At 38.2% G+C, this 13250-nt stretch overlaps 1 protein-coding gene across 2 annotated transcripts in view; it reads left to right on the top strand.

The window, feature by feature from the left end:
* Positions 1 to 13250, top strand: part of exd3 (exonuclease 3'-5' domain containing 3) — a 46428-nt gene that overhangs the window by 4379 nt on the left and 28799 nt on the right. For both annotated transcript variants that reach the window (XM_041970895.1, XM_041970894.1), the window contains exons 3-19: positions 1849 to 1913; positions 3299 to 3460; positions 4157 to 4342; positions 4443 to 4496; positions 4645 to 4784; positions 4877 to 4983; positions 5093 to 5166; positions 5745 to 5783; positions 5894 to 6060; positions 6350 to 6503; positions 6696 to 6894; positions 7022 to 7131; positions 8161 to 8350; positions 8519 to 8691; positions 11353 to 11571; positions 12730 to 12783; positions 12921 to 13052. In XM_041970895.1, coding sequence (XP_041826829.1) covers positions 1849 to 1913; positions 3299 to 3460; positions 4157 to 4342; positions 4443 to 4496; positions 4645 to 4784; positions 4877 to 4983; positions 5093 to 5166; positions 5745 to 5783; positions 5894 to 6060; positions 6350 to 6503; positions 6696 to 6894; positions 7022 to 7131; positions 8161 to 8350; positions 8519 to 8691; positions 11353 to 11571; positions 12730 to 12783; positions 12921 to 13052 — 2225 coding nt within the window. The remainder of the gene's footprint in view (positions 1 to 1848; positions 1914 to 3298; positions 3461 to 4156; positions 4343 to 4442; positions 4497 to 4644; positions 4785 to 4876; positions 4984 to 5092; positions 5167 to 5744; positions 5784 to 5893; positions 6061 to 6349; positions 6504 to 6695; positions 6895 to 7021; positions 7132 to 8160; positions 8351 to 8518; positions 8692 to 11352; positions 11572 to 12729; positions 12784 to 12920; positions 13053 to 13250) is intronic.

Below are 13250 nucleotides of genomic sequence, written 5' to 3'. Positions count from 1 at the left end.
TCAGTGGGATGAATGGGCTGGAGTGGAGTGTATAACAGCAGGGATCCACAGTGAAGAGCAAAGGAAAGCTTGCAGCCATTCAAATGTTTTAAATTAAAGGACATTTGATTGGACCCTAGCAGTGTTGCTTTTTCATGCATGTCTTAGTCCATTTAATGCATAACCAGTATACTTAGCCTCCTTTTCAGTGTGGTGTGACAAAACATACCACACAAGAGCTATTCTCTTAGCCAGATTTTGAGTAACTAAATTTATTTTAGATTTAGTGTTAATGTCTGTACAGTAGAAAAGTCAGATTAAAATTTCAGCATTATCTAGTTTTGACAAAAGACAACATTTTTTAACCATGTTTATGCTGAATGAGAAAAAAATACCAAAAAAAACTTGGCCATGGAATTGAGACAAATTATTATATTTTAAAATGGATAGCAAAATAATAAGCTGTGATTCAGGAGAATTTGTTAAGGGGTGTTAAGCAATCAGAAAGTAATAAAAGATTAGTACAAATAAAAAGAGGGGCTGCTACCGTAAGATAAATGTAACGTGAAAGAGACAGAGTGTCAGGCTAGAAATCAGGGCCAATATAGAGAGGCCTTCTGGTCCGCTTTCCCAGGCTATGCATCAGGAAGGCTGTATTTTTTACAGCATGACCAGCGCATAGCCTTTTCCTGGGGAAATCCGAGACAAAATCAAGAGAGGCTGGTGCAGGGAGGGAGAGTAGAACAGGAAAACTAGCCCTGGGAAGGAAGGGGGGAGGGCGAGGTGGAGGGGGGCAGGTATGCTGGAGGCCACACAGCATGAACGACCAAGAAAGAAGCTGAGCGTTGGAGTAAGGTCAATGAAACACACACTTAAGCTGACCAAAAGAAAAAAACAAGAAACATATATGTATATATGCACATCTTATTTTGTCCCCAAACGTGGTCTAAAATTCACCGTGATGGTCTTCTCTTGAATATTTGGCTGCAGATTCACATGGAATGCGGAGCTAATGCTGGGTTCCTCTACTGTTCAACCAGCCTCAGCTGTTAATCCGCTGTTATGGCTGTTCTGCTATGCCTGTTAAAGAAAAAAATATTTGACGTTATGGCTACTCAGCTATGCCTGTTTTAGCAAACAATATTTTCAATATATCAAATTACAGATAAGCTGAGATTTAGGTGGGACAAAAAAGGGATTTCAAGATTTTTGGCAACAAATTTGACCCCCTCTTTCAACCAGTTGTTTATAGATGGGCCAAGTTCACCAGTAGAATTAGATAATTTTGTATGTAAGTGTTGATTTACATAGTCATAGCGGGTCTTAAATAACCCTACCCTTAATGTGCTGTTGGTGCATAAGATGCTTCCGCAAAATTTTTTGTTGTCATACCACTTCTACTGTACTTCTACTCCACTGCATTTTAACGGGAATATTTTACCTTGTACTGTATTACATTTACTTGACAACCTGAGTCACAAAATAAAATTTCTACACAGCAGAAATATAACGAGTAAACACTTAAGTTATCTAAAAAAAAAATCTTCAAGCTACAATAGCAAATTTCTGCTTATCCAATAATGCTGAATTAATATTAATTTAATTAAATAATATATACATATAGAGTATATTTAGCTTTTTTTCTTTATAATAGTTTTGTAATATTACTTACCTTCTCCTACTTAAGAACAATTTTCATCTTTTTTACTTGTAGCACAGTTCTTTTGCAGTGCAATATATCCAAGTTTTTACTTAAGGTTGTAAATACTTTCCTCCACAACTGAAAATAACTTAATAGCTTTGATTTTTTGGCATGTCAAAGGTCAAAGTGAAACCCCACCTATTTGCATGTGTCTATGATCCACTCAGGCCTTGACCCCTCCTTGCTGATAGACCAACTCTTCGAGCTATGGAACATGAAAGATCTGCAGACGGTAAGAGTCACTTTCAGGTCTGTCACTTCCATGCATGCTATAATCTGTGTGTGTTTTTGCAAAGGCAGTGGGATGGAGTCTGTGTGCGTCTTCATGTAGCACTTGCACAGGAAGGAGGGAAACAGTGAGCATCTTTTAAATGAAGCTCACCGTTGTGTGACTGCGTGTGTGTTAATGAGGAAAGCAGGCTGTCTGTCAGAAGAAAGGAATTTGTGTTGCTCTGAATGAACTTGAGAGGAGGATATTGAGTGGTGCCATCTGTTTTGCAAATTAAGACACAGAGCAAGCCATTCTCACACAGATATTATTTTCTCATGTTGGAAGTTTCTAATACCAGAGTTTGCATTCTTTAGCTGGGACCAGAAATGTGTCAGCCCCCTGTTTTGTCATCCTCTTCTTTGTTTTAAATATTCTAAAAAGTTACATCTGTTATTAAGCATACTCACAATGATTTGCTGCTAAAAATGCCTGGACTGTGGAACTTTTGCTGCAGATTTTCCCACATTAACAGCACTATTGTAGTCTGAAGGGAAAATATAAAGAAAGGTACTTCCTACCTCCTCCTAGGAACAGCTAAACTTAGAGAGAGTTATGCATATACTCTGTGTATAGTTAGTTTGATAAAAAGCTAGGCTCTGACTTTTTACTTTAGCTGCTTACTAAGCCATTTTTAAAGTTATTTAATGGCAAATGGCTTAAAGTGCAGGTTTTTGCACACTTTCCCAGGCTTTCACTGCAGTTATTATTTTACTGAGCAGATGAAAAGCAGCTCATTCAGTTTTACATCAGGTAACTGATGTACCTTAGAAAAAATATTTTGGGTTACTGTCCGTCCATAATGTGAAGCAACCTCGATTTAACTTTGTGGCCAGGCTTGTGAGCAGTCACACTTTGTTGATTTGATTTCTTGTGTTTTTACATCTCAGATGAGATGTTTTACAAGCATTTACTCGTTTGACCACACAAAGTGGGTTTTTAGCAATGCCTGCCAAATGTACAAAACACACTGAAGTCCTTTTACCAGCTCAATATACGAAGATGGAGAGAGAAAAAAAATACACTCATCTGTGACACAGCTTTCAAATTAACTGCCCTGTGTACTTTTTTTTGACATGACTTATAATCTATACACATTTCCTCCAGTTTGTATGTGAACACCTGAAAGTTTGCACTTCGAGCCTTGATATTTAATATATTGAAGATATTTATTTATATGTTATTCATACAATAAATATCTTCAATATCTTAATATGTTTAATAATCATCTGTAGTGATAAACATTAATGCTAGGGCTTAGATTTGAATAAATCCACTAACAAGCTGTACTGTTTCATCTTTAATGTTATCATTATACCACTCCCTTCTTTTTATCTGTCTTCCCACAGCTGCGTTTGGCAGCCCTCCAGGGATTTTCAAAGCTGTCTGAGCCGCTTGAGGCTTTACTAACAATCCTGGAGAGCTGTCCAGGCAAACAGAAGGGTCGGAGCCACAACCTGGGTCATCACATCCTCACAGAATTCCAGACATGGATGAAGGAACATCCTCAGGTTGGTGAGCTCCCAGATGCGTCTGCAGCATGTCCAACATGTGTCGCCTTTGAGTTGCACATATAAATGTGCTCGTGTGTACAGTTTCTGTTAGTAGTAGAAGAAGAAAAAGAAAAGCTTAAAAGCTTTCTTACTACAATTGTCCCATCATTTAGAATAGTGGTTCCCAGCATTTTTTTTAAACCACTGCCAAGATGGAGGTCATGTATTCGGCTCTGTCTGTCTGTCTGTTACCAACATAACTCAAAAAGTTATGGACGGATATCAATTCAAATTTTTGCGAAATCTCAGAAATAGAATAAGTTACAAGTGATTGGATTTTGGGGATGATCTGGATAACCTCCTGGATCCAGGAATTTTTTAAAAGAATCCTTTAACAAGGAAGAATTATGCCATTAGAGCTTCTAACTTAAAAATGATGCCCACAATTATTGGCAAATAAAATTCATTGCAATTTCTTGGTAGATGTTTGCGCTCTCTGAGTGCTTCTAGGTTTTTTGTTTTTTTGTTTGTTTGTTTTACTAAAAACTGCCAAGCCCGGACCCCAGGTTGGGAACTACTGATTTAGAATAAATAAGAACATAGTACTAGTTTACAACTTTTAATGCTGATGTACTAAACTAAATACACTAAACTAAAAAACAACTTTCTTATTTTTTTTCTTAAATTCTTTTGTGAATTGTCTTTCTCGATCAGGTACACCTCAGCTCACTGTCTGAACAACAAACAGTGGCACTCCAGCAACGTGCTCTTTGCCTGCTGACCGATACTCAACCCAACTTTTCGGACAATCTCATAAATATCTACCAACTGAAATCCTTAGACCCATCTATACTACGTTTGCACATTGTACGGTTGCAGGCTCTTAATTGTTTTAAAGAGGTGAGTGCATGATTTGATGTTAAGATTATTTTTACAACACAATTATCTCAGTCAGGGCATTTTAAAAAGTCAAATTAATGTTTTGTTTTTTTTTCCCCAGGCTGCAGTGTTGACCATAAAACTGGAATTACAGAGGGAATTTAATGTAGAGGAGGTTAGACAAAATACTTTGTTGCTTTGGTGTCTGTTCATAAACAAGGAAAAATAAATAAATCCTTCAAACAAGTTAGATATGGAATTCTCTAATTGTCCCTTTTTAACACCTGGCCTCCTAATGTTTCCTCTTCTATGCTTTTTTGCAGATGTGCGTACCGCTAATCTTGCAGGATAAGTTGTCATTGGCAGAGTCCTTTGTCACAGGCCACCATCAGCTAGAACAACAACTTGTCATACTGCTTGACTCTTGGTGTCACCCCAGCTTCAACATAAAAGATATAAAGACGTATGCTACCCGACTGACTGTCCAGGAGTCAACCGCATACATGCATCATCAGTGTATCATCTTCTAATGTATATGTTTGTTTGCTTCCATAGGCAGTTCCCTCACCTCTTTCTGTCCAAACATCACGCAGCTCAGATCCAGCCCAAAATGCTCACTAAACATGTCTTACGACTTGTGGAGAAATTCAAGATAGACCAAGGTTGGTGATTGCTATGTGTCTGGTAGGTCTGGTGTACTGAGGGTTTATTGGCAGAATTGGCTCTAATATTTTTATTTTTTTTATTTTATATTTTTCTTTTTTGACACAGGACTGTGTCCTAATGCTTTTCATAAGAGGAGACTAGACACCCTGCGCTACCTCATGTATAAGACATTTGTGGATGTAAGTAATGCAGCAAAGCTTTCTATTTTCTGCCACATTCAGGGCTTAGCCCTACATAGTTCTCTAAACTGCTATTAAAAGGGACATAACAGAATTTAATATGCAACATAGGAGGGAGTGTTTTTTAATTGTAATGTAGTTTAAACCAAAGAACAGACTAAGCAGCAGTATGTACATTGCTTGTGCCTTGAGACTTTACTTCTTGTCTGGAAACTATGTTTTCCGAATGTAAAATTTTCAGCACAGGTCTCATATTACAGTTTTAGTTGCACATGTCGCATTTAATTACAGCTCATGATGGTAATATTTATTCCTCTAGCAAAAGAAAAGCAGCAAGAGATCCCAGTAGAATTGCATCAGATTGTTTTTTAGGTGTAAGATGGCTTTAGTCTATAAAAATGTATGACTTGCTGTCATCTCCTATAACTAGTTAAGTCTGCTTACGGAGGCTAAATTTATGAAGTTGTGAACTGTTGGGAATGAACGATGTCAATCAGAATGTCTGAATTTCAGATGAACGAGTGCAATTTTTAAACAGGAATTTTAAGTAATCTGCTTTGTTTCTATTTTCCTCATAGAGAGGCATGACAGAAGAGAACTGGGCTGATCATGTACAGGTGGGTTTAGCTTGGAAGCATGTATTCATATAATGTGTTGTAAAACGCTTCATTACATATTCTTTATACAAGAAATTTGATCCTCAAGTGTGTTTATTCTGAATGTGTAGTATGTAGTGGCAGATGACCTCGAGCTACAAATAAGTTTAGTAGAGATGTTGGTGAAGTACTGTGGTCTTCGGAAAGCCTCGCAGTGGTCTCTGAGATACAACATCCCCAGATATCGACTTCCGTTAAGGGTATGGGAAACACAGCAGAGTCTACCATCTAATCTACAGTGAGTTGGCCAAAATATGCATAAACATGCTCTTACGCAACTTGCTGTACATCTTTTGTGTATAGGGGACAGTAGCCTGACGGTTTAAAGCATGAAGTGCAATCTTAAATTTGATCTCTACATCCCCTCTTACATACAGTTTGTCAGTTATGTACAGTTTCTTTTCCTCTAATGTTGTACAACCATCCACTCTTATATCACATTGGTTTATGTTACTCTCTTTATTTTCTCATTTCCCACTATCTTTGACATGCAAACTGAAAAACACACACTTGTCCCCTCTGCTCAGACAGATATGCTTGAATAATTTAGCACAAGGGGAGGAGTGGGTACCATCTCAGTCTCACTGTGAGAAGTTCTACCAAGTGCCTCTCACCAAAGACAAAGTTCACATTGTGGACACACAAGAAGCTCTCCAAGGATGTCAAAGCATTGTGCTAAAGGTACAGAGAAGTTCATTCTTGCAAACTACAGCTTGCAGTTTATGACCAAGTTTTCTTAGGAAAATATAGATTTTTCCCTTAATGGAAGGAGATGCTACTTTTAAATGTATTTGTAATTTATCTTTACTTGAAATTTAAAAACACTTGTATGTTATTTTTTCTATAACATCACTTGTCTGTCTGCTGTTCCAGGAAGGTGGTATAGTAGGAGTTGACATGGAGTGGAGGCCACATTTTGGCTGTAGCTCAGCTCAGCAGGTTGCACTCATACAGCTTGCAGTTTATGACCAAGTTTTTTTAGTAGACCTTTGCACAAGAGGGTTCTGTCAACACCCGGACACTAGAGGCTTCATCAGGGCATTGTTCTCTTCACAAAATGTGCTTAAACTGGGTTAGTGAGTTTCTTATAGTTTTACTATTATTATTATTTTTATAATAGTTTTTTAACTATCATTTCATAAGAAGATTTACTCTAAATACTTTGGTTTTTCACACTTCTATTTTTATTCCCATACTAGGATATGGTATGTTGGGGGATCTCAAATGTCTCTTGGCCACCTGGCCTCAGTTATCAGAGGAGCTGCTAAAGATGGAGGGGATGCTTGATCTTCTTAGTGTGCACCAAAAGGTAACATTATCCCAACATCCACATAACGTCTTACAAATGGACTCTTAATTAAATCCAGCAGATGGTCTAAGGATATGCTTTCTGTATCTATAGAGGTTTAATGTTGCACAAAACTTTACTTGTGTACAATGATAGTACATTTTAAAGGAAAAAAAACATACTTCAATAATTCAGTGTTGTTTTTTTTGTCCTATACTATGTCCTGCAGGTTTCCAGAGACAGATTTCACTGAGCTCCAATGTTTGAGGGAATTTGTGTGTTGCACAGCTGTAAAGCTGTTAACATGGGTATCAGAGATTTTTAGGAGTATGTCCAGGAAATTTGGCTCGGTCACACAAGCACATCGCAGTGGGAGGCGTTCTGCTGGAGATGCATTCCCCAAGCTGGAAATATTAGTATGGAGGTGCAGCGCAGTGGCTTTCTAAAGAGTGCAGGAGGCGGGCTGTGATACAGAAATCAGGCTGTGGAAATTGCTGTTTTTTTTAACAACACAATGAGAATAACAGATGAGGTTTCTTATTGTGTTGATACAGTATGAGCACTACATTTATCTGTACTTAGCCACAATAGTGGGGAGTGAGCGGAAAATAACATACCGGTCAGTAGAAAGGACAAACTCACCAGCACACGCGACGGCAAACGCTCCGGAAGATTTGCTGAAACGTTCCTTCATTGTCTCATCTGCTGATGAGCTGGAGATTTGATTTTGAGCCTGGGTGGATAATCTTCACAGAATATCAAGAGTGAATGGTGCAGACATTTGCATTCTTACATGCCACTGCTCTGAAACGTTTTCAGAACATTTCAGGACTCGGGTACATGTGAGAAAGCAGTTTAACCAATGATCAGCTTGAGTGGGCTGCACGTTAACAGATATGAGGAAACTTGCATCATTGAAACTATTTAAACTCTCAAAACTATGTTGATTAGAGCCATAAGTTGTTTAGAAATCTTACATTTAATTTGATTAAAGCTGCTGCACTTGTATCTATGCAGATGTTTTTAATGGAAAAAATACTCTTCCTACAGATTCAGCGAAGTAAGGCCAGTCAGATTCAAAATGGCCCTGGTAAAAGAGATGTTCTGGTAGGGGAGGACTGTGCAGAAAAAGGCCTCAGTCTGTTGGTACAACAGGTCCTGGGAAGGCCCCTGGACAAGACAGAGCAGATGTCCAACTGGGAGAAGCGGCCACTGCGCATCAGCCAAATTAGATATGCAGGTAAGACATTATGCATGCACAGACAGACAATGACAGAGAGCCAGATGGTCGCTGTTCTCTTCTCTATAGAATATCAGTGATTATTTTGTTATCCCCTGATGAAATGCAAACCAATAAGTTCACCCCCCTCTCGCTCACTCTTTCTCTCACTTCTTAACCTTCCTCTAGTGGCAGATGCATACTGTTTGCTGGATGTGTACTCAGTTCTCTCCAGCAACCCAGCAAGCTTTGGGCTGCCAGCTGATCTGCGCAGTATTTCTTCAAGCCAATCAGAGACGAGCAAAGACAAGAAACAGAAGGAGAAACAGGGAAAGAAGACAAAAAAGGCTCTTGACAAAGAGGTTAGAGCAATTTCTCCACAACTATGGTGGATATTGACAGTGATAACTTATCTTTGTTAGGCTTCTGTAGACATTTTCTTTGTATGCTATTATCCAAAGCTAAATAAATAATACTTTCACATTTATTAAAAGTTCGTGTAAAAGAAAATTATTTTCAATTACTTAAAAAGACTCCTTTCTAAGGCTACGTTCACACTGCAGAACTTCGCCCATGGAAATGAATAACGTGTCTGTCCATCTTTCTTTCCTTATGCTCAAATCCATTTTTTTTAAAGAAACCCATTTTTTCTTTTTTTGTTTTGTGTGGTCATTTGCGTTATCAATTCACATGTCATCCCTTGAAGTGTGAACGATGTATGGCCCTGAAGTGACACGCATGCATAGAGGATAACACAACATCACATGGTGTGTAGTATTTACGGTTGTAATGGATGCTTCACGTCTGTTTATCTATTTCGAAGTACTTGTCCACTCTGAACCAACAAAAGTATGTCCGTTTATTGATTGAAAGAAGGAGCCTGGGATAAAAGGAGAGCATGTTAATAACGGCCTTTGTAGAACAAAAGTGGCTCCTGCTTGTGTACAGAGGCATGTACAGACACTGTAGCCGAGTTCGTCTGTGCAGAATCCTGCATGGGTCCAAATTTACCAACCTGCACCCACCCAAACTCGTAGGTTGATTACCAAACCCAACCCACTGATGTCTTCCAGAGAAATCTGGACCCGACGATGTAGGATATAAAACATGACCCGAGCTGCACGTTAATACATGCTAATTGTAAATACATCTCGTCCCCACAAGTGATATTGTTGTTTTGTCATGGTTTTCATTTACAATAAAAAAAGGAAAAGACAACAACACAATAAATATTTTGAAACAGCAGAATTGTCATGTGACCTCTGTGATGTCAAAGCCGGATGAAATGTGACATGATCGTTCCGACTGAGGTCACTTTCACACAGATCAGATACGAATTTGATCTAGGACCACATATGAAAGTGGCCTGGGTCAGATTTAAAAAATCGGATTTGCGCTGTTCAGACTGTCATTAAAAAAAAAAATCAAAATTAAGCTGCAGTGTGAACAGAGCCTTATTCATAATTCATGAATGTCTCTTCATGACAATGTTATTGTCCCCACCTTCTAATCTTTCTTTAATTCACATGCCTCCTTCATTTTAAGCTTCACGTTCAACAACTGTGACTACAATTTCTTAGTGTTCATGTAGAGTAATGGCAATGTCAAAGTAACTAAATTTACCACACTACTGCTGCTACAACTAAACATGTTTTATTTATGTAGCATAACAACAATGGGCATTATACATTACTGAAAGCATTTTAGTGTGCAGGGTTTGAATGGCTACCCAGTTTCAAAGTGAAGAGACCCTTAACAGGAGCATAAATCATTTGCTATTTAGTGCAGTGTTATCACTGCAGTGATTTCATTGTAAATATTGTAAATGTAAAGATCTGATGAACCACGTTGCTGTGAAGTACAGGGAGCTCTGTAGAGGTCTGTTTAGTTCTCATAGATTAGGGCCAAACTGAAAAACCAAGCAATATGGCATTGGTCCGTGAGGTAACCAGCAGTCAGTTTCAGGAGTCCTTTGATGAGATAGAGTAGGAGAACTTGCCAAAAAGTGACCTATTCATGGGACTTTATTTGTCTGAATGAAAGGTATTACAGGTACTATGTCTGGGACCAGCCACTGTTGGCTGTACTATTTCTACACTGAAGAATATTAGTGGCAGCAATATTCAACAAAAACCCAGGTTTAAACCCCTAAAAAATTGTAAACCTGAAGATGTCAACTCAGTGATGCTTCTTATCTAATCTGTCAGAGTTTGAAAAAATTTTCCTTGTGTAGGTGAACAAAGACTGTAGAGTCTTGCCCCAAGTATCGAACATGTAGCTGCTCAAAAAAATAAAAAATAAAAAAAGGCCAATGACATAGTATTAAATTTAGGGTTTTTAAGTGGGTTATTTAACTTTCTTACTTATGTATGTATGTATTTATTTATTTATTTATTTATGCATTTTTTAAAATATTTCTCTTCACATAATGCAAATAACAAAATCTACAAAAAAATGTGATATTGTGGAATATTTGAAAAAAAAAAACGTTTTGTTTTCTTTTATTACGTATTTGCTTTATTTACCTCCAGTTGATTTAGAGCAATATTGTTAATGTTCCCAAACAAGAGCTGACGAACTAAATGTTTGGTAGCATTTGTCAAGAGGCCTTTCATTATTCAGTTTCAGCTTTTGTGTATGACTGAGGAGCATTAATTAATCTGAAAGTTAGCAAAGCTATTTCTGATGATTTCAGGCTGCAGTTATCAACCAGATAGAACCAGAACTTTTTTCATGAAGAATAACTTTGCTAATTTGACAGTTCTTATTCCTGTGATAACCTGCGACCTTTTGTGTGAGTAAATAGGGAGAATCTTCAGCTGAAGTTCCAGTGTTTGAGCATCCAGCCTGCAGGGAGGGCAGTTTGTGTATGAAAAAGACACTTCAACAGTTCCTATCAGCTCCAGGGGTGCAGTTGTATAACTCACCCTGTGCTTTGACCTCCCTGAACTGCGATGCAAGTGAAAAGAAAATCCCCCTATGGGGACCAGTTAAGTATCACATTATTCTCTCTGTCCATTTAGGAATGTCAGGGGGCTCAAAGGGTCAGTCCCCTTCGTTGTGACACAGAGAAAGGCCTCCTGTGTGGCGAGAAGCCTTCGGAAGAATCCCCCCCTCTGCCACCTCAGCAGTTGCGGGTGGTGTGTGACAATATGCTGCAAGGACTTGGAAGGTACCTGCGCTGTTTAGGAGTTGACGTGGTCATGTTGGAGAACACTGATGATCACAGAGTAGCAGCAAAGGTTGGTAATCTACTAATAAGTAATGCATACATTTTTATACAAAAGCTGAACAAGAACTGACCAAAAAAAACAAAAACAACACACTTTTATCCAGAAAGTGCTGCACAAATGCTGCTGTATAGGGACAAATCACATGATAATGATACTGGGCTACTAATAATGTGAATAAATGTGCAATTATTGGCTGCTCCATAGCCCCAAAAAAGACAGCATCAATCACAGCCTTACATGCAGCTGTCATTGTATCTATACATATTTTTATCTTTGTGGAATAAAACAAACTAAAGAACTGTCACTGTTTCCCTTTTGGTTGGTTATTCTCACCAGAAAGAAGTGCTGTATAGGTGTGTGCTTATAGATAGCAGTATCAGTCAGATTCATCTGAGTGACAACAGTGCTGTTGGTTGGAGGTGTGTGCGCACATCCATTTTATATGTGTCTGTTCCACAATGCCAGCTCTCCTTTATATCTACATATTACTTCTGCACTTAAGAGACACACCAACTTTGACCCACATCTTCCACCTACAACAGATGCCACTTATCACAACTTTTGTAATTTCGACAGTTATGCTTAACCCTGTTCAGATGCCTTCTTTAAGGTGGAATCCAAAAGTAAAGAAAGAGTGGTTCTATATTACTTTTACAGATAATAATTTGTCCCAACTCGCATGTTAAATATCTGCATACGCAATGTTTGTGCAGGTTTTTCTAGACCTGCTGCTGCACCTGCACTCACAGGTGTCATTTCACATGTTTTTTTTTTCCTTTGTACAGTACTTATGGTTAATAAAGTACCACGGGTTAACACACCAAAATTTTAATTATTTGAACATAATTTAGATTAATAAAATCAGAATTAGAATGTGACTTTATTGCCAAGTCAGTTTGCACATACAAGGAATTTGTCTTGTAGTGGTTGTTCAAAAATGAGAAAAACAGAAGAAGAAAAACACAAAAACAGACAAGAGCATAAACATTATTTACAGGGCATAGAATATAAAAGTATAAAAAAAATACACATCTACACATAAATATGACGTGTGTAGTACAAAGGAGAGGTAATGGAACCAGATGGAGGAGAGCTTTATTATTAATGAGTCCAAACATCAGTGCTGCTGTATTTCATTGTTTACTTTTGATCTATATTGTATGTCAGTTGGCTCAAGCTGAAGGCCGCGTCATTCTCACATGTGGACAGCCATTCCAAAGTGTAAGTACACATTAACTCAAGCACAAACTGAAATCTACAAACTCATGATGCATTTTATGTGATTTGCTGTAAACACTCCCATATGCATTATCCCATTTGTTTTCTAGTTTACATCAGCTGTCTTTCTACTCATATAGTTACGTTCCCAGGTGGGTGAGGGTCGCTGCCTTTCCCTAGACTGTTCAGAAAAGGCCAGAGACCAGGCTGTTCGAGTCCTCAGGCACTTCAACGTCCGGCCTACTCCCAGCGACATTTTCAGTCGCTGCCAGGTACTTTTGCATGTAGAACTGTTTATTTTTATATGAAGTGGTAAAGTTGAGACAGAGAATAAACTGCAGATACAACTGAGCTCTGTGTTGTTCTCCAACTTGAAATAATGTCCATGAGTATTAGTGGGACAGCAGGAGAAACTTTGTTGCTTATAGGCTGATAAACCCAGTTAATGAAGATTGCACAACTTTAGTGTA

Source organism: Melanotaenia boesemani, chromosome 19, assembly GCF_017639745.1.
Source record: "Melanotaenia boesemani isolate fMelBoe1 chromosome 19, fMelBoe1.pri, whole genome shotgun sequence".
Taxonomy (NCBI): Eukaryota; Metazoa; Chordata; class Actinopteri; order Atheriniformes; family Melanotaeniidae; genus Melanotaenia; species Melanotaenia boesemani.
This window is presented reverse-complemented; position numbering and strand designations above follow the sequence as displayed.